This window comes from Orbicella faveolata, unplaced genomic scaffold (assembly GCF_042242905.1).
Source record: "Orbicella faveolata isolate gen_17 unplaced genomic scaffold, um_ofav_v1 contig_34, whole genome shotgun sequence".
In the NCBI taxonomy this organism is placed as follows: Eukaryota; Metazoa; Cnidaria; class Anthozoa; order Scleractinia; family Merulinidae; genus Orbicella; species Orbicella faveolata.
The window spans coordinates 34,578,973-34,597,589 of NW_028301563.1; the positions used below are offsets into that span (position 1 = coordinate 34,578,973).

Here is an 18,617-nt window from a genome sequence, read left to right on the forward strand (position 1 = left end):
GCTGAGAAAATTTGAATGTAAAGCAGAGAGCAGATTATTTTTCCTGTTTAAGACTAAAACCTTGCTGATTTAGAGCCTTTTTCAGAATAAAAACAACATTATTCCATTGTGTGAGATACTTAATTCATAGTTGATAATTAACTAGATTACACAAAGACGTTCGTCACTGTTTCCTGTGGCGCCCAAAATACCGTGTGGGAGTTACCTTCAGACCGTCAACACGAAATTAAACCGCTCAGGAAATACGTTTCGTGAGATTACTGAATATCGACGAACTGCTTTAATTTCACTTTTGAGATTCCGAGTGCTCTGGAAACGACAGGCCACTCAGTTGCGTCCATTCAGGCAATGTATTAATGACCAATAATATTCGACGCCATGCTTCAACGCGTGCTATTATTTTTGGTTGCGTTTTCCACACGCTTTCTGCTGGCAAACAGTAGCATTCAAGGTATGTAACTACTGACCTTGTTATCGGTTAATATAATGGTCACTTTAATTTGTAACTACAGAATACAGCCACTTCTATATAAAGACGCGGACATGTAGCAGTAGAAATGGCGTCATTTAGATTTTCCCGGATACAGACACGGGTTCATTTATAGTCGACATATTCGGCACGTGAACCAAAATATACAAGCATTGAGTGGCATTATTCTATGGTTAAAATTTATTGTGGTCGTTGTTTGTATTCAGCAAACAAAGAATCAAAAACCATATTTTTACTATAATAAAATACTACGCTAAATTGTGGTTGAGAACCCGACGGAAATTTAGCGGAAAGCACAAGCGAGAGGCCGGAGTGAAAGTATTCTCAAATGACCGGATTATTTCCTTACAGTAGAACTCCTAGCTTTGGCTGTTTTATATGCTTAATTGTGGAGATTTCATATGAACCAAACGATAAATAACGGTTTAGTCGAGCACGATCTGATAAAAGATATTTATTTAATCAGACTGAGAACGCGGGATTTAAACCTTTTTACAATGTAACATCATGTCGATACGGAATATATTTACCAAGTTATATCTATTTCAAAATAACTTCCGGAAGTACAAATAAGCATATTCACTACAATTAAAAATTTAGGAATCGTTACTTTTTTTGACATGAGCCCTTAACCGAATGGACGTCGTGTCTGTACTCCCGGGCTGTACTAAGATCATCACCATGTGTATTACCATTTATAATTAATTATTGCCTTGAAAAAACAGTGTCAAGGGTAATTAGAAGTGATGATTGATTTGTTGTCCAGTAGATCAGGCCTGACCCGTAAACATATTTTGCGGTCAGTCAGTTTGACTCCAAAAAAAACATTTTGCCTTCAGACTTTTCACAATTGCTCAAGGACTAAACTTGGAACAAAAACATGAAAATCGAGAAAGTCATTTCGAGGCCAAAACACAAAATATTTTGCGTGTTTCTGTGAGATTCAAGACGCCAATGATTGCACAAGCTTTTCAAAATACTCTCACGTAATACTCTGACGAAATAATAGGAAATTCGTCAGGGTCTAATAATACACATGGGTTACTGAACCTACGAAAACCAAACAAAGCGTGCAGCTATTTCGCAAAATAAGAACCTTTAATTACTCAGTGTCGTTTTTTCAGGCGATGTAAGACTCCAAAAGGTTTCTAAACCATGTAGGGAGCCGAGTATTCTTGCTCGCAGCCTAGATTGATCGTGATATGAAACACTCAAGCAATGCCGCCAAACTTTGTTCGAGAAAAAAAAATCACCCTGACCCCGTAACAGGGTACTATAACTTACGTTGCGTCAGGGTACTCAGAATGAAAAACAGTGACACTAACCAGACACTAACCAGGCGTGCTCAGAAAAGCAAGGGCAACCAGCGAACCAATCACTATGCGCCTTAGATCGCCTCTAACACAAATATCTGTTGCGTATTTTATTCAGACTTGAATTGCTCCCAGATCCCCGCACATGTCAAACAGTCGTGTGGACTGGTCAGCAAAAGTACTTGCGGAGGACTGGGCTGCTGTTGGAATGAAAATGAGGCTAATCCAACACTACGCTGCTTCCATAAAAGGTAAGAAAGCGCACAAGTTTTGATTGCTCATGCGGCACTCATTATCTTGTTTCCAAACGATGTAAAAAATGGTTTTGATAGTATGTCAATATATTACTAAGCAAATAAGGAGCAGATATTTATTTATTTATTCATAGTTATTTATTTATAGTTATTTATTTACAGTTATTTATTTCATTATTTATTTATTTATATATCTGACACATAAAGGAAAGAAAAATATCTGTAAGAAGAAGAGGAAAGCGAGGGGGGCTAAGCAGGAACCATGAGGCTTATGATATTAGATCCCTCGCCACAGTACTAATAAACATCACAACTAAGTTGAAGCCGTGTGAACGTTTTAATGCTATTTGGCAACCTTGCTGTTGTTTTTTCCTGTTAGTTATTAGCAATAGATGAGGTTCTCCGTCAGGTTGCCCGTTTCTCGTTATTTTAATAGCTCTTCGTTGATATACTTTTTTGTACAGCAGTAGCAGCAACAACAGCAACAACAACAAAACCACTTCAATTACAAATATCACAACAACCTGTTCTCTTTATGAGGGCCAGGTGTGCCTGGCAGCCTTCTCAACAACTTTATCATCTTTACGTTTGATACCAAGATTTCATAGAGCGGAGAAGAACTTAGCTGAAAGTTATCTTGCACCTTCCATCACGGCAATTCATGAAACTGTCACGCAATCCGAATGCAAAGCTGCGTTGACTGCCATGCTGTGCCATCACACTATGCCACCATGTCTTGCAAACAACACCGTGACAAGATTCTGCATGAGCGACTGTAAGGAGTTCTTTTTCAAGTGCGGGCATTTTATTGACCAACTGGAGGTTGCTATGAATCTTATTCCTGGTGGAAAAGATTTCAGTTTATCATTTCCTGGCTGTTTTGGAATGAAGAACAGCTCTGAACTTGAAGAAGCACATGAACCATGTATGAAACTTGGCTTAAGTAAGTATCTTATTTGATCGTATTTCGTGTTAATGGTATAGGTATAAATTTGTAATTACCTACCCGTATAACCAACTTCCCAGTTAACCCACTGACTCTTATTTTCACGATATACGGTATCATGAATTGCCCAAAATGATGAACCAACAAATCCTGAGACAAAAAAAAAAAAAGAAAAAAAAAAAGAAAAAAAGAAAAAGAAAAAATATTTGAGAACATGGTCTGTTATAACAAGAAAAAGCCATCATTTCATTTTTGTAATGTTTTGCAGATTTCTCTTCATCTTCTAAGCCTCCAGTAGCTGGTAATCCTGCAGCAGATGAGAACCCACTTTTTCCAAGTAGGTTATTAATATCTGATTAACCAGCATTTTTTAAGTGGTACCATGACGAAAATCGCATCTTTCCTATGGAAGCCATTTTAAAACGTACTTAAGAAGCCTGTACGAGAAGAAAAACGCTGTTTACTATTTTCAAATATTTCCTTTCGTTCCAGAGATATTCAAGTTTTTAAAATATGCAAATTAGCCAAATGATTACGTCATACACTCAACCAAATTTTGATCAAATATGATGAGAAAAGATCTCATCCAATTTTTATCAGATATGTTTGATTCTTTGTAGTAAGATTCTTCTAAATGTGCTCCACAATACGAGCTCAACAGTTATGTTACCATGGCAACGTACTGGGCCCCAGACCTCCCCAATATTAAAGGCATTTCTGGCCACCTTTGCCGTTCCATTTTGATATTTGCTAATGGCGCCTCATATGCATGATCCAGCAAGCATATAAGTACGTTAGTTCGTGTTTGTGGCCTCGTTTAACGTTTTTCGAGCTGAAAATCACTAACATATTGAAACCAAGTGGGTCGAGACTGAAAAAGATTGAGTTGCCATAGGAACATAATTTTTTATAGCCGTAGGTGTGTTTCCTGTAAAACTGTCAGCCTACCAAGTTTCAATGGTCTGCGCTGTAAATTGGCCAAGATAGGCCTATTTATTTACTTGATATAGTATTGGGTTGAGTGTATGGCGTCATCAGTCATCTCATTTGCATATTTTACACATTTTTCAAACTTAAATATCTCCGGAACTAATGCAGATATTTGCAAACGGTAAACGGCGTTTTAGTTGTGATGTTTATTTTCATGGAATTCTATGTGATACACCTAAAAAATCAAGGGGTAAAAATTTGATCATAGTACCACTTTAAAAGCACTTCATCGTTTTAGACGCAGAAACGATTTTTTGTAAACAAATCTCTTGCCATAAAAGCCAAAAGGCTTGTACGTGTTGGGGCAGGCCGGGATCTAACCTGTTTTGCAGGGAAAACCGATAGCTATGACATCTACAAGGAAGTGCAAGACTTCGGCAGAGGTCGACTCGCGTTGCGTGATCATCCGGAACAAAATAAGACGACGCTAAAGTCTTAACGTCCCTTTAACGAAACCAATTCTCTGATTGCTTTGCCTCAAACTAAATATCAGAAAAACTGCAAATAGCATGGTTCGAAATGTGATCACTTCCGCTGGAAACGTACAACCTCGCTTCCAGTCCTACTCGTAGAATAAATTATTTCGGTTGAGTAGCTGAATGATAACGCCGAGTGAAAACGAACATTTCCGTTTTACTTTACGTCGAATCATTTTAGGGCACGATTTCCGCTTAAACGTGCTAATCTTCCGCATTATCATAGCAATACACTGACATCCAACGGTTTGGTGTATGAATTTTGCAATCTTGTAAAGGAAAAATGCGGGATTTGGCTGCCTGAGAGTGGAGCACTCGAATCGAAGCGGTGACATCGCGTTTTAAATCTCCCACTTTGGTTTTCCATCATGATGAAGATTTCGCCCCTGACAGTGGCGTTACTTACTTTAGGCTTATTTATGACCTATGTCGAAGTGACTGAAGGTAAGTGCTGAGAATTTTAACTTGAGAATTTTAGCAAGAAACCCTTTGCGGTGTGTTGATGAGTTCAAATTCATGGAGTGTGAATTGTTCTGCGGCAGCAAATGAGCATGATGACTTGTAGACAGTCGATATTGATTCACTTCTTATTTATCATCAAATTAAAGTCGAGAACTTTACAGTTATAGTTTTGCCTTTTTGTGGGTTCGGTTCTAGAAAAAAATCTGTGGATTAAATTTATCTTTTAAGTCAATGTCGACGCAGGTAACATTTAACAGCGATGTTGCGAAGTGCTTGACCGACAATCACGCGATTGTAGCTTGCAATAGGTCACTAGAGTTAATTGATGAACGTTGTGACACTTGTTCGTGATGGTTGTCTTCAGCACAAACTGGGAATATTTTCTGAGACCTGATCTTGTAAAACTGTTTTGTAAATAGTCCACGCCGGCGGGTCGGTTTCTCGTTATTTTTGGCTTTATCTGGCATGACATGAAATTGACACTTTTCAATATTTATTTATCTCCTCGCCCACATCACTCCTATAAAATCACAAACCGAGATTTTGGAATTTGTTAGGATCATGTCAGTTCTAACTGAAGTTAGAAGAGAAGTTAGTTGTTGTTATGCCGCTAAAAGCCGTCCCTTTTACTTCACTACACGCTGGCTGCGTTCGTCAAAGTCATTGTTGTTTTAACAAACAACAGTTTGTTTTGCATAATTACAGAACTTCGGACAATAAAACGCTAATATATGCACAACAGAAGGGGTTCTATTTTGTTAAGAACTGTTAAACTTCAAAACATTACTCAATTCTCTGTCAAAAGAAGTCGGTAGGAATTAAAACCCCAGTATCAGTTTCTTTAATTTCATGTTAGTGAATATTTACTAAATGAGTTGCGTGGTCTACAGGCTAAGATCATGTTCTCCAAATATAACGTAATTGTCTTCCTTTCGTCAAGCATTGTTTTAAACATTAAAATTGTTTTCCGGTTGTCGCAGTGATTTTTTGAGAGTCGTGCTTTTCTACCAAAAAAACTCGAGCTGCCACGCAATGTAAACAGAGAGACATTTTTTTTCAATTCGACGCAATTAGAAATTTCTCTTACTTTTACCGATTCCCAGAATATATCATTCAGAACCGACTAAATGAGGCACGTCATTCTAATATTACCTTTACCTTCGCTTAGTCATCTGACGAGATCTGTATTCCCTTGTTTTTTCTAAGAAAGACAAGCGTATTCCGCTGCGTATAAACTGGTCATCAATTGAACTGAAGTCCTCGAGTGAGAAACTAGGAAACTACGAAGAAATAAAAATATATGTAATCAAAATTAAATTGGAGAGCATTGAACTTTATTATCACAACTGAAGCTGTAGCTCTGATGATTTCAGCGCCATCTTGCGTTGTAGGCTCGGACTTTACATTTATGTTAAGCATGCTCATAAACTAGGTTTGCACATATTGCTGCTGAAATACTTCTAGCTACTAAACTACATCAATTTCAATGCTTAAATTTTAAACGCTCAGCAGAGCGAGATGCGCGCGCTTGTTACTCGCGCCACGTGTTCACCGCGCGCGTTCTGCTAACCTGTTACAGGCCTTCATTCTTACCTAGGAACACCACTGGCTAGTGTTCTGTGAGCTGGGAAAGTCAATGTTGTTTTTGGATTTCTACACTTTAAGGTGCACTGCTGCCGCCAATGCGGGCGAACTGTTCTACCATCACTCCTCGTGAGAGGGTGGGATGTGTAGTGCCCGAAGGTACGAACAGGACCACGTGTACATTGCTTGGCTGCTGCTGGGATGGAGCAGAGAATGATGGCAAAAAAAGATGTTATACAAAAAGGTAAATTTCTAATTTTTGTCGGAGATGGGAAGGGAGGGGTATAAGAGGGTGCAGGGAGAGGGCTGCAACAGCCGATCAATATGACTCGGCTCACTAAACTACAGTAGTTGGACTCAAACTTAAAGTTGCACGCGCGATCTTGTGCGAGATAACAGTTATGCTTGTTTTCATCAGGCAAGGTTATTTCAATTGCAAGCCTTTCCAACTGAAGATTTTGCCATCACCGAAAAAAGGGTGAAAATATTCCCTTAAACGAGGCTTGCGTGACTTTGCAGCAACTGACGTCATCATGCATATGGTACCTTGCGCGATGATAGGACTGGAAAATTAAGCTTCTGTGTAGTCCTGGCCTTTGTCATTTAAGAACCCCCCCATGCTATTAGGGGACGCCTGAGATATCTAAAATGCTAGCTAAACTATAAATATATCAATTGAAAAATCGATTCCAATTAACTAACAAAGAAATTAAAAACAGCCAAGGAAGCAATCAAAGCTCGTGAAACCTGCAACTGATGTCAAGGGCGGGAAAACGCGCTTTTTTATATCAAGTCACGATTGGTTTTGTTTTTTCGTCGATTTCGTTGCAGCAATGAAGATATTCCGGGATATTGATATAATTGATTGTTCCCTGCACAGTAGTTTGTCGTTATCCTACAGTTAGCTGCTAAGGAAGACATCTCAGTCAAGTTTAGTTACAAACTCTTCGCTACACAAGGATGATACTGTTTATTATCTGATTACAGGTAAAAATATCTTTTACATACCACCTGTTAAGAAGTAGCTTTGAATTCACCATGATGTTTTTGTTCTAACAGCCAATTACTTTTGAGAAAGAAATCGAGGGAAAATAATATTTAAATGTCTAAAAATAAAAATAGTAATAGAAAATTGAAAAATTATTCGGAAATGACATGTGAAGCCCCCGTGGCGCAATGGACTAGCGTGTTGGACTTCTAATTCAAAGGTTGTGGGTTCGAGTCCCACCGGGGGTGTGTTTTTTCTTTTATTACTTGAAGATAGTTTCGGCAGGGTGAATTAATCGTAGACTACAAGACAGTCCATTTTCTTCCCATTTTGTAGAACGTGCGAGCTAACTGTAGGCGAGAATTCGCTCGATATTTTCACACTTGTTCCAGACCCTGTAGGCGGACAGTGCAACGTTTCAGTTCCTCTTGCGGTGTGTTATGTTTGTACGTACAGATCTCAAAACGGCAAAGTGCCCCCTGAGCTTCATGTCAAACTGTCATATTTTTGTAAATGGGGTAAAGGCAATGAAAGTGATAAAGAGATTTTCATAATAGTAAGAATTAAAAATTGTCAACACTGACTAGAAACTTTTTGTGTGAACGTTGTGGTTAAAAATACTATAACCTTCTTCAGCATAAATGGCGTACGAATGTAAATGAGTGCTGTATAAGAGCCGCGTGGAAACGTCACTTGGGATTTGCCTAGGGCCTTGTAAATGTCAGGAATGTAAATGTGTTCGTAAATGGCATTCGGTGCGCGAATTGAGTGCCACGCTTCTAAAAAATAATTTTTTTTTGACCATTGGGAACAGCGGTCTTATAACGCACTCATTTACATTCGTACGCCATTTATGCTGAAGGTTATAGTATTTTCAACCGAAACGTTCACACAAAAAGTTTTTGTGTGTAGCCCCCGTGGGACAGCGGATAACAGCGTCAATGTCACTGATCGATTGCAAAGTTGAAAGCATTACCAAATAAGGTGTACAGCACCTTTCGGTGGACTGACTGATCTTACCGTAATAATAATAATAATAATAATAATAATAATAATAATAAATAATAATAACAATAATAAGGTTACATCGCACATTAATGACTGGAATAGCAACTCTGATCAACAGCACATATCCTTGAAAGCAGCCTTTGTCCTTTTGGCTGTTGCACTTCAAAAGCCAAGCCCGAAATCTAAGACAAAAGACCATCAGGATTTCTCATCTAAGCGCCTTGCGCTCTGGAAGGAAGGGGAAATCAGCAAGTTGCTACGCGAAGGTAGAATGCTTCAGGGGCGTATTGGAAAGCTTAAGACATTTGATCAACCGGAAAAATCCAAGATATTTGCTAAGCTTGTGCTCGAAGGACAAATCAATTCAGCCCTGCGTTTCCTTAGCGAAACATCAACAGGGGGCGTGCTGGAGCTAACGGATGACGTCATGGCCCAGTTGAAAGAGAAACATCCAAACCCACAACCAACAACGTTGGGCTCACTTCTCTTCGGGCCGATTAATGATGATATCCCTGAATCGGTGTACTCAGAGATAAATGGTGAGATGATAAGGGAGGCTGCGTTAAGAACAAAGGGATCAGGGGGACCATGCGGGGTTGACGCTAATGGTTTTAGAAGAATGATGGCTTGCAAATCCTTTAAACAGTCGTCTACAAAATTATGCGAGGCAATAGCCACAATGACAAGGACTCTATGTACAACTTATATCGACCCTGCAACCATAGAGCCACTGGTGGCAAGCCGATTGATTCCCCTGGATAAAGGTGAAGGTGCAGTGAGGCCTATAGGGGTCGGCGAGGTGATACGAAGGATTATTGGAAAGTGTGTAATGAACGTTTCTAAGGGAGACGTGGTTGAGGCGAGTGGTGCACCCCAGCTATGCGCAGGTCAAAAGTCCGGCAGCGAGGCTGCTATACATGCTATGCATGCCATATTTGAAGCAGATGACACGGACGCGGTACTGCTCATCGATGCTTCTAATGCATTCAATGCACTTAACAGAGCAACTTCACTGCATAATATCCGGGTTCTCTGCCCTGTAATTGCAGCATATGTCATCAATACTTACAGGAAGTCGGCACGCTTGTTTATTACCGGCGGCAAAGAGATCATTTCAGCTGAAGGAACAACACAGGGTGACCCACTTGCTATGGCCCTCTACGCCTTAAGTGTGCAGCCGCTGATCACAAGCCTGCAGGCGGCGTCCAGTATTAAACAGTGCTGGTTTGCTGACGATGCCTGTGGAGCTGGCTCTGTACTGGAAATCAAGAAATGGTGGGATGTCCTCAACAGCCTTGGCCCAGTCTTTGGCTATTTTCCCAACCCCAAGAAATGTTGGATTATCTCAAAGCCAGATAAAGAGGCAAGCGTGAAAGAAGTGTTCAAGGACACGGCTGTCAATGTGACGGTAGAGGGACAAAAACATCTGGGTGCGGTGATAGGTTCACGGGAATATCTAGAGGAATACGTTAGCGAGAAGGTGACCAACTGGGTCAGCGAGATTACCAAGCTGGCAGAGTTTGCTCTTTCTCAGCCTCAAGCGTGTTATGCTGCTTACACCTTTGGCCTCAAGCACCGATGGACCTATTTTTTGAGAACTTTGCCTGATACTCAAGAATTATTGGAGCCTTTGGAGAATGCCATATCTAAGGTGCTCATCCCTGCAATTACGGAGCATAGGTGCACTCGGCTGGACAGGGACATTCTAGCACTGCCAGTCCGTCTAGGGGGGCTTGGCATGACAAACCCGTGTCTTGACGCAAATCTTGAGCAATCCTCCTCCGTCAAAGTTACCATCCCGCTGGTCCAACAGATCGTGGCTCAATCCCATCAGATGCCGGATGATTCTTTGGTCAAGCCACTACAACAGGCAATGAGGAGTGAGAGAGTAACGGTGCTCCAAGACAGGGCAGAGTATATCAGAGGGGTAGCCCCACAGAAAGTCCAACGGGCACTTGACCTTGCTGCGGAAAAAGGGTCATCTGTTTGGCTGACGGTACTCCCCCTTCGCGAAATGGGTTTCAATCTAAATAAGAGAGAGTTCCGCGATGCAATCAAACTGCGCTACGATTGGCCGGTCGATGATATCCCCTCCACCTGTGTATGCGGTGATGCTTTTACAGTGGACCACGCAATGATATGCAAGAGAGGTGGGTTCGTTACCCAACGTCACAATGAGCTGAGGGACTTGGAAGCCGAACTCCTGAATATGGTTTGTACCGATGTTGAGATTGAGCCTGTCCTGCAAGACATCTCGGGTGAACAGCTGGGAAGAGGTTCTAATCGAGCTCCAGATGCGAGATTAGATATTCATGCGCGCGGGTTCTGGGAGAACCAACGATCAGCATTCTTTGACGTGAGGGTTTGTCACCCTAATGCTGATTCGTATAGGGACCTAGAGCTCCAACAGATATACCGCAATCATGAGAACGAGAAGAAGCGTCTTTACGCGAGGAGGGTTTTGGATATCGAACAAGGAACTTTTACACCCCTTATTTTCACGTCAACAGGCGGCATGGGAAACGAGTGCCTGCAATACCATTCCAGACTGGCGCAGCTGATCTCCATCAAGAAAGGAGAACATTATGCTAAAACAATCTCCTGGATAAGAGCAAGGACATCCTTCGCTTTACTAAGATCCGCACTAATCTGCCTAAGAGGTTCAAGAGCTAGAAGGAAAGCCTTTTGTGACTTTAAGAACATTGATATTGACGTTGAAACCCAGGAGGGAGCCATTATGTAAACACTGTTGAAATAGGTTTTAATAGTTTATTTCTTTTATTTACTTTTACCTTGTAATATACCGATATTGACGTTGAAACCCAGGAGGGAGCCATTATGTAAACACTGTTGAAATAGGTTTTAATAGTTTATTTCTTTTACTTACTTTTACCTTGTATATACCTTATTTATAAAAAAAAAAAGTAGTAGTAGTAGTAGTTTTTTTTTTTTTATAATAATAATAATAACAACAATAATACTAATACTAATACTAATACTTAATTCATTTGTAACTCATAATACATTGTACTTAACAGCAGTAGGAAAAGATCGCCAGTTAGTCATTGTTATGTTTTCTTTAATCTTCGCAAAGTAGTTTGAAAATCCACCCCCGGTGTGACTCGAACGCACAACCTTTGAATTAGAAGTCCAACGCGCTAGTCCATTGCGCCACGGGATTGCTCCATGCATATTTATAAACTACGGATCAACGCACATGCATGTGATGCCAATATGTGGTCTTTTTTTAACGCTTTAGACGGAAGTAAAAAATAGTTTAATAATGCTTTCTCGATCGGTTCTTCCATTTTCAGGGGAGGTACGTGTATGCGTTATCAAGGAGAAGCCTGCCATGTGTCTTTCAACTCAACACTTACATCATATAGCGATACTCCACGATTCTTTGATAACAAATTTTGGTTGCCGGGCACCGAACAGTTTCTCGCGTTTGGAATAAGAGTAATTAATCAACTTGTTAAGGACGACGAGAAATGCAAATACATCATGGTGAACCTGTTATGTCACTATACAGTGCCGCCATGTTACTCAGACGGCGTCAATATCGATTACTGCAGAGGTGATTGTCAGGCTATTTTTAATGACTGCAGTGCACCGCTCAACCGAGTTATTGGCGCAGTTACCGTGTATGTAGCTGAGAACGGCATCGACTTTATACACACGGGACTTCCAAACTGCTCAACGCACAAGACTGCTCAATATTATGAGGACAAACCTGGAAGAACATGCATAAAGACAGGATTCTTCAGTGAGTAAACATTTCTTATTCTCATTCGGACCTCACGAGTATATTGTGATCTTACTTTCAGAATGACCCTCGCATATTAATCAGTTATTAGTTAAAAGTCACGCAAAATATCTTTGTTTGGTGACTGCTGATGACGAAAACGGAGGAAAAAAGTTGATCAAGGAGACTAGGAACCGCTTTATGGCGCATGAGCGGACTATTATTTTTAAGCACTGGATTGTCCATTGATTTTGATCATAAGCGGTGAAGACGCGTAGGAAACAAATAATCAGAACCTTCCTCCTTCTCTTTACAGATTATACAGAGGCTATGGTAAAGCCAACATCAGACGACAAAAACCTGGACATCATTCTCCCCATAGTCTTTGTTTGCCTTTTCATCATTGTGGCGTGTGCTGTTGTGTTTGTTCTGTGGCAAAGACGTCAGAAACAAAGAGACGCAGTGGACAACGCGCATGCGTTGTCTCACAAAGGCTCCATGACAGTGAGGGATAGATTACGGGCGGAGTCCCTAAAGAGCCTGGACTCGCGCTTGTTACGACTTTATGATCCTGACAAACTGAAGCAGTATAGGTTGGATCACGTGCAATACGTGAAGGACTTGGGAGAGGGATTCTTTGGCAAAGTGTTCCAAGGTAATGTTTAATGCGGCCTAAAGTAATGTTGAACATATTAATCTTTAATCTTTAAGATTAAAGCACAAGAGCGCTCTTAAAGATTTGAGCACAAGAGCGCTCAAACTCAGCTTAGAAAATATGTAACAAAACATGAACAGCGCCCAAAAGTAACACTCAATAGCTTTTATATGAGTGGCTGAATGGTAGCGTTTCATCCACAAGCAAAAAAATGTAGACGAAATTAATTACCATTACGTTAGAAATGCGATGACTGAATGGATGGCGCCTCGGATTACAGACTGAGTCAGGTTACCTGGACTCCTGGGCAAGACACGTGACTCTCACGATAGTGAGAGGGTGAGGTGCAGGAGACCTATGATGCACTGGCATTCCATCTGGGGGGGGGGGGGGAGGGGGAGGGGTTAGTAGGAAGACATCTTGCTTAAGCGCTGGAAGTTGTGGACCACTTACTTCGTCAAGGCTTACCTTTTTGCATCTATGCAAAAAAAAAAGAGAAAAATTTTCCATAGACTCATTTGATAATAAATTTCACATATAAAATCGCTGGTTTAGAGTGTTTCATCATCTTATTAACTTGTTCTACTCTAAATATCATTTATTTTTCAGGTCGTGCAGCTGGTCTCGTTGATAAACAACCCAAAAAAGTGATTTCCGTGGCAGTGAAGGCACTGAAGGACGAACCTTCCAAAGAACAAAAAGAGGAGTTTTTCAGAGAAGTAACTCTAATGTCCATTTTAACACATCCAAACATCGTTCAGTTGCTGGCGGTATCAACTGAGGAGGAACCTTACGGAATGGTGTTCGAGTTCATGAGTGGCGGTGATTTGAATCAATATTTGAGAAATGCTTTGCCTGCGGAGACATCACTGGACTCAAACGAAAAGGCCAAAGGTATTACAACTCAAAATGTTTCCTTCCAACCCTCGTCAAACCCGAAAAAGTTGTCACATGCACGTTGCCTTTTCCTGTTTACTCACAGGATGGGGAAAACCCCACCTCCACCGGTCCAGGTGAAGTGAGAGAAATAATAGAGAATTGTAGAAAAGTGCACCAAGTTGTTGAAACTTAGGGACGATTTTAGACAGCTGTTCTATCTTATTTGTGCTAGCGCTCTTAAACGTTGTTTCACTACAGGTCTGAGAAACCCAGTCGTCAATTTTCTTTTAATGTGCTTTATTTCATTTTCCACCAGTTTATCTCACACAAGAAGACCTCGTCTCTATCTCGGCCCAGATCGCCACTGGCATGCAGTACTTGGCAGAGATGAAGTTTGTGCACAGAGACCTGGCAGCGAGAAACTGTTTGGTCGGAGATGACCTGGTTGTGAAAATCGCGGATTTTGGAATGTCACGTGATATCTATACTACGGATTATTATAAGGTACGCTACTCAAACAAGGTCGCTGATTTACTTAAAGCAATATGAAGGCGCTATGAACAAGCTGTGCTTCAGTACTTTATGATAAAAATTTGTTTTCGTTGAATTAAGTTCAGAACGGCATTAAACACTATTGTCGTAAGAGTAAACCAGAATCAGTGATCATTTGATTAGAATACAAATAACACAAATAATGTGAGGAACTACTGATGAAACTCGAAATCTGTAACCATGTAGTAAACGTTGGTGAGCACGCAACTGATGCATTGCGTAGAAAAATATACAGGAATGCAAAGAGCGAGAAAACGTCATAATTTGTCTGTTTTGATTGGCTTTTGATTGGTTGAAAGAACAGTATGCTTTCTGATGTGCTGTACAAATTGAGCGGCTGGATAAGCATCCTGTAGAACGAGAACTAAATTGAAGTCCCGGTTTTTTTTTAGATGAGCAAAGAAACCTTGCTTCCCATTCGCTGGCTGGCACCTGAAGCTTTCCTGTACGGCAAGTTTACTCTTAAGTCCGACGTGTATGCTTATGGTGTGGTACTTTGGGAGATTTTCACGTTTGGTCTTCAGCCGTATTATGGTTACACCAACAAAGAAGTGATGGAATTCATTCAGAAGGTAGTGTTCACACTTGAATTGTTGTGATAATAACACGATCGTCTTACCTTTCTTCTCAACACTCTTAAGCTTGTTTGTTTGGAATTTGTTGCAAAAACCTCAGGGGCGTAGCCAGGAATTTTTCAAAGGGGGGTCGCACTGTGTCAAAGTGAGGGTACTCACTAGATTGTCATGGTTTTTTTCAAAGGGGGGTCACACTGTGTCAAAATGAGGGTACTCACCAGATTGTCATGTTTTTTCTCAAAGGGGGGGTCACATTGCGTCAAAATGAGGGTACTCACCAGATTGTCATGTTGTTTTCGCCACCTGTTGTAGGTTATTTGCTTAAAAATGGCTAACAAAAGGGGGTCACGGCACCCCAAGACCCCGCCCCCCCACTAGCTTCGTCTCTGAACTTTAAACTTTAAGCCGTAAACACCAGGTAAAATAATGAATTCAACAAGGCCTCTTGTGTGTTTTGAATGGATATATGTATGACCGAGAATGTTCGGCCGTTTTACAACAAGAAGGCGCCCAATTCTATCGTACAGCTAGAAGACACTAGACGTTGACAGACTTTGAAGACTAGAAGTTGACAGACCAGAACCAAAGATTGTTTTTTTATTTGCACAGGGTATTCATTTAGGGAAGCCCGACAATTGTCCAGAATTCATGTATGCTTTAATGAAAGACTGTTGGCAAAAAGAACCTGACAAGCGCTTGGAATTCACCACGATAAGTATGCGACTTAAATATCCGTACCACAATTATGATGTCCCGCCTGCATCTGACGTGGTGGAAGAGACTGAGGAGCCTGGAGAAAAAGAGGCTGCAGAACCAGGTAACGTGTAGTCGAGACAGTGTTTCTTTGTTTTGTCAAAGGGGAGCAGGGATGGCACAGTGGTCGAAGTGCATGTCTTCTCTCATTGTGGCCTGGGTTCGATTCCGCTCTGGTATCTGATGTGAGTTGAGTCTCCGCTGGTTTTTTTGTTTCGAGGGTTTTTCCGGTTGTACTCTTTTCTAAAATACTAACATTTTCAAACTCCAATTCAACCTTAATTAAGGACTCGCGTGAAAAGCAGTTAAGGCCGATGGAGATTTTGGAAGCTAAGAAAGGGGCCCTTAAAACATTACAGTGTGGTCAAATTAATTAGGTTCATCCTAAGGCGGCCTGTAACGAGATGAGATCAATTCACTCTTGCTCCGTACAACTACTCGATATACGAGACATCTATATTTAGAAAGACGAAATGTCGGAACACAAAGTATTTGTACAAAAAAGATTTTTGCAGCTTTTCAGAGGAGGGTAAAGGAAACTTACTTTGATCCATTTTGTTATCCATTCCCATCTTCACTATCATTAGTCATCCTCAATTCCCAATAACACCCGCTTTGTCACTTGTCGATTATAGTTGTAAAAAAACAAATAATGTCCCTGGGTGACCCTTGATATCGATATGCTTTTTTATTTATTGAAATCAAACGGATGACAACATTGTTGTTACTTTTTTTTAGACACAGGAAACTATGATATTCCCAGAAGTCCCGCCACAAGTGATTATGACATTCCGCGAACGATATCGCAGGAGGAGGGAAATTACGACGTGCCCCGATCATCCGAAGATCTACGAATGAGCAGAGCCGACGATTTTGACTACGGAGTCCCTAATGACATTCTAGTATAGAGGAATTTTTGTACGTTTTATCCATTCATAATTTTAGAAAATGTTAATATGATTGAAGTCTATGGTATCTCCAACGACATTAGTAAGACGTCGTTTTAAGGTCATAGACGGGATCCCTGAAAATCGTTCTCGATTCTAGTTCTTAGCAATATTCTCATAGCCGTTCAAATTGAGGGTCTGGAAATACAGTGCTGCAGAACTATTATCTAATTCTGTTAAAACAATTTCAGCTCTTCTACAGTTACATTTCTCTCCTGTACTTTGTGAGAAAAATGGAAGCGTCTTCAGTTGACAAGTGCGTGTGGCGGAGTTTTCAACTAACTGCCTTATTTGTTTACATAACATTGTACAAAGTTACAAATTCAGTTCATTCATTCAGTTCATTCTCCGAATTTTAATGTTTTGTATTTTTAACATTAAATCAACTCAACTGATGTTATTTACAACTTTACCAGTAAGGAATTCTGTGAACTACTTCAGGTGTGAAACTAACAGTATTTGGGAGGATTTTGGATGAGTTTCCAATACCACCATATTCCATAGCTAAATATTCCAAGAATTTGTTCGCCTTTGTACTACGTTATGAAGAAGTAGGTACAGTTCGAGACAAATCTAACGCACAACTAAACTCAAGTTTTCTAGTCAGAGAGGCTTGCTACTACGTGTTGTAAACCGACAATCAAAACAAACAATCTTTCAAAATTAGCAACAAAAACGTGTAACCAGCAACGAGCGCGGGAAAACTAACATGCGCTAAGCGCGGGAAAACTAGTCAGTGTTGCCAAATCACGCTGGGTTCTGGTTTTGAATCCAAATTTGGTCCTTGACAGTGACGTCATCCGTACTGTTGGGTGGAGCACGTGGCATGAGCATGTTTTACCAACATGCTCAAAAAAAAAATAAATTTCACCTCCCTTCTCCACTCCCCCCCCCCCAAATAAGTAAGCAATGGAGAAAAAGTAATTTCGATTAAAGTGCGTCCTAGTTGTAAGAATATAATTTTAATTAAAACATTGTTTAGTGAGTGAGAACGGTTATATACTGGAAGCTGAATTCATTCTCATCAATTAGATCAGGAAATTCAGCTCAATGCTATGTTATCACACTTTCATCATCAAAATAAAGTTCAGATTAGGACCGTTAGTTGAAACACCTGTTTGAACTATTTAGGTGGATCGATTCTTTTCTCCGGTAAATTAGACATGAACGAAATAGATCAAGTAACTGGTTGAATAAACTTCCACTTTTAATACTAGAATAAGGATTGTGTTCAAGTTATTTAACAGGAACACCTGTGCATCCGTCCTTGCATTTCCCCGTGGGTTCCATGAGTTCCCTGTGCATTCTGTCTGTATTTCACTTGTTTTCCCCAAAGTGTTCCCTCTCCATTCAATTCGTTCCTTCATTTCCCCGTGGGTGTTATGAGGTCCCTGTGCATTCTGTCTGTATTTCACTTGTTTTCCCCAAAGTGTTCCCTCTCCATTCAATTCGTTCCTTCATTTCCCCGTGGGTGTTATGAGTTTCCTGTGCATTCTGTCTGTATTTCACTTGTTTTCCCCAAAGTGTTCCCTCTCCATTCAATTCGTTCCTTCATTTCCCCGTGGGTGTTATGAGTTTCCTGTGCATTCTGTCTGTATTTCACTTGTTTTCCCCAAAGTGTTCCCTCTCCATTCAATTCGTTCCTTCATTTCCCCGTGGGTGTCATGAGGTCCCTGTGCATTACCCCCGTGTATTTCATCTTGAGGACCCTGATGTATTCCCTGTCCATTCGTTCCTTCTTTTCGCCGTGGGTTCCATGAATTCCCTGTGCAATCACCTTTGTGTTTAATCTTGAGTACTCCAATGATTATAAGTGTGCTAACCCTAGCCCGCGCAAAAAAGTTTGTCTTAGTCTCAATAACTCTGCTGTCAATTTTTTTTATGACTGCAATTTACACTAAGACGTCACCTGTGGTAGGCCCGGGCAAATAAAATAATCGCAAATCACGTTTATGTTGGTAAGTATCCAACTTTAGAAAGAAACTCGCCAGGGAGCCAAT

At 40.6% G+C, this 18,617-nt stretch overlaps 2 protein-coding genes and 1 non-coding gene across 4 annotated transcripts; all 3 read left to right on the forward strand.

Annotated features, from left to right (window-relative positions):
• The first annotated feature begins 164 nt into the window (after positions 1 to 164).
• LOC110060847 (muscle, skeletal receptor tyrosine protein kinase-like) lies at positions 165 to 17,839 on the forward strand. 2 transcript variants are annotated; one of them, XM_020767654.2, is made up of 12 exons: positions 165 to 451; positions 1,922 to 2,054; positions 2,522 to 3,000; positions 3,272 to 3,340; positions 6,597 to 6,759; positions 11,826 to 12,277; positions 12,573 to 12,911; positions 13,521 to 13,805; positions 14,107 to 14,294; positions 14,735 to 14,914; positions 15,527 to 15,734; positions 16,409 to 17,839. In XM_020767654.2, exons 1-12 carry the CDS (start codon positions 379 to 381, stop codon positions 16,576 to 16,578), a joined length of 2,739 nt encoding a protein of 912 aa, XP_020623313.2. In that variant the 5' UTR covers positions 165 to 378; the 3' UTR covers positions 16,579 to 17,839. The 2 variants fall into 2 exon arrangements, with proteins under 2 accessions (XP_020623313.2, XP_089128017.1); XM_089271891.1 differs by having other exon boundaries at positions 168 to 451; positions 2,525 to 3,000.
• Trnar-ucu (transfer RNA arginine (anticodon UCU)) lies at positions 7,678 to 7,751 on the forward strand. The gene has a single exon. It is a non-coding gene; the product is annotated as a tRNA-Arg (tRNA).
• On the forward strand, positions 8,645 to 11,419 carry LOC149105927 (uncharacterized). Its single transcript, XM_089271892.1, has one exon. The coding sequence runs from the start codon at positions 8,783 to 8,785 to the stop codon at positions 11,252 to 11,254; it is 2,472 nt and encodes an 823-aa protein (XP_089128018.1). The 5' UTR covers positions 8,645 to 8,782; the 3' UTR covers positions 11,255 to 11,419.
• Positions 17,840 to 18,617: the final 778 nt, after the last annotated feature.

Excerpts from the sequence above, each read along its gene's own strand:
- LOC110060847 (XM_020767654.2), top strand. The coding sequence starts at position 379 with ATGCTTCAACGCGTGCTATTATTTTTGGTTGCGTTTTCCACACGCTTT. Across the intron at positions 3,001-3,271 it reads ATGTATGAAACTTGGCTTAA|ATTTCTCTTCATCTTCTAAG; the intron begins GTAAGTATCTTA and ends AATGTTTTGCAG. Across the intron at positions 14,295-14,734 it reads ATACTACGGATTATTATAAG|ATGAGCAAAGAAACCTTGCT; the intron begins GTACGCTACTCA and ends GTTTTTTTTTAG.
- LOC149105927 (XM_089271892.1), top strand. The coding sequence starts at position 8,783 with ATGCTTCAGGGGCGTATTGGAAAGCTTAAGACATTTGATCAACCGGAA.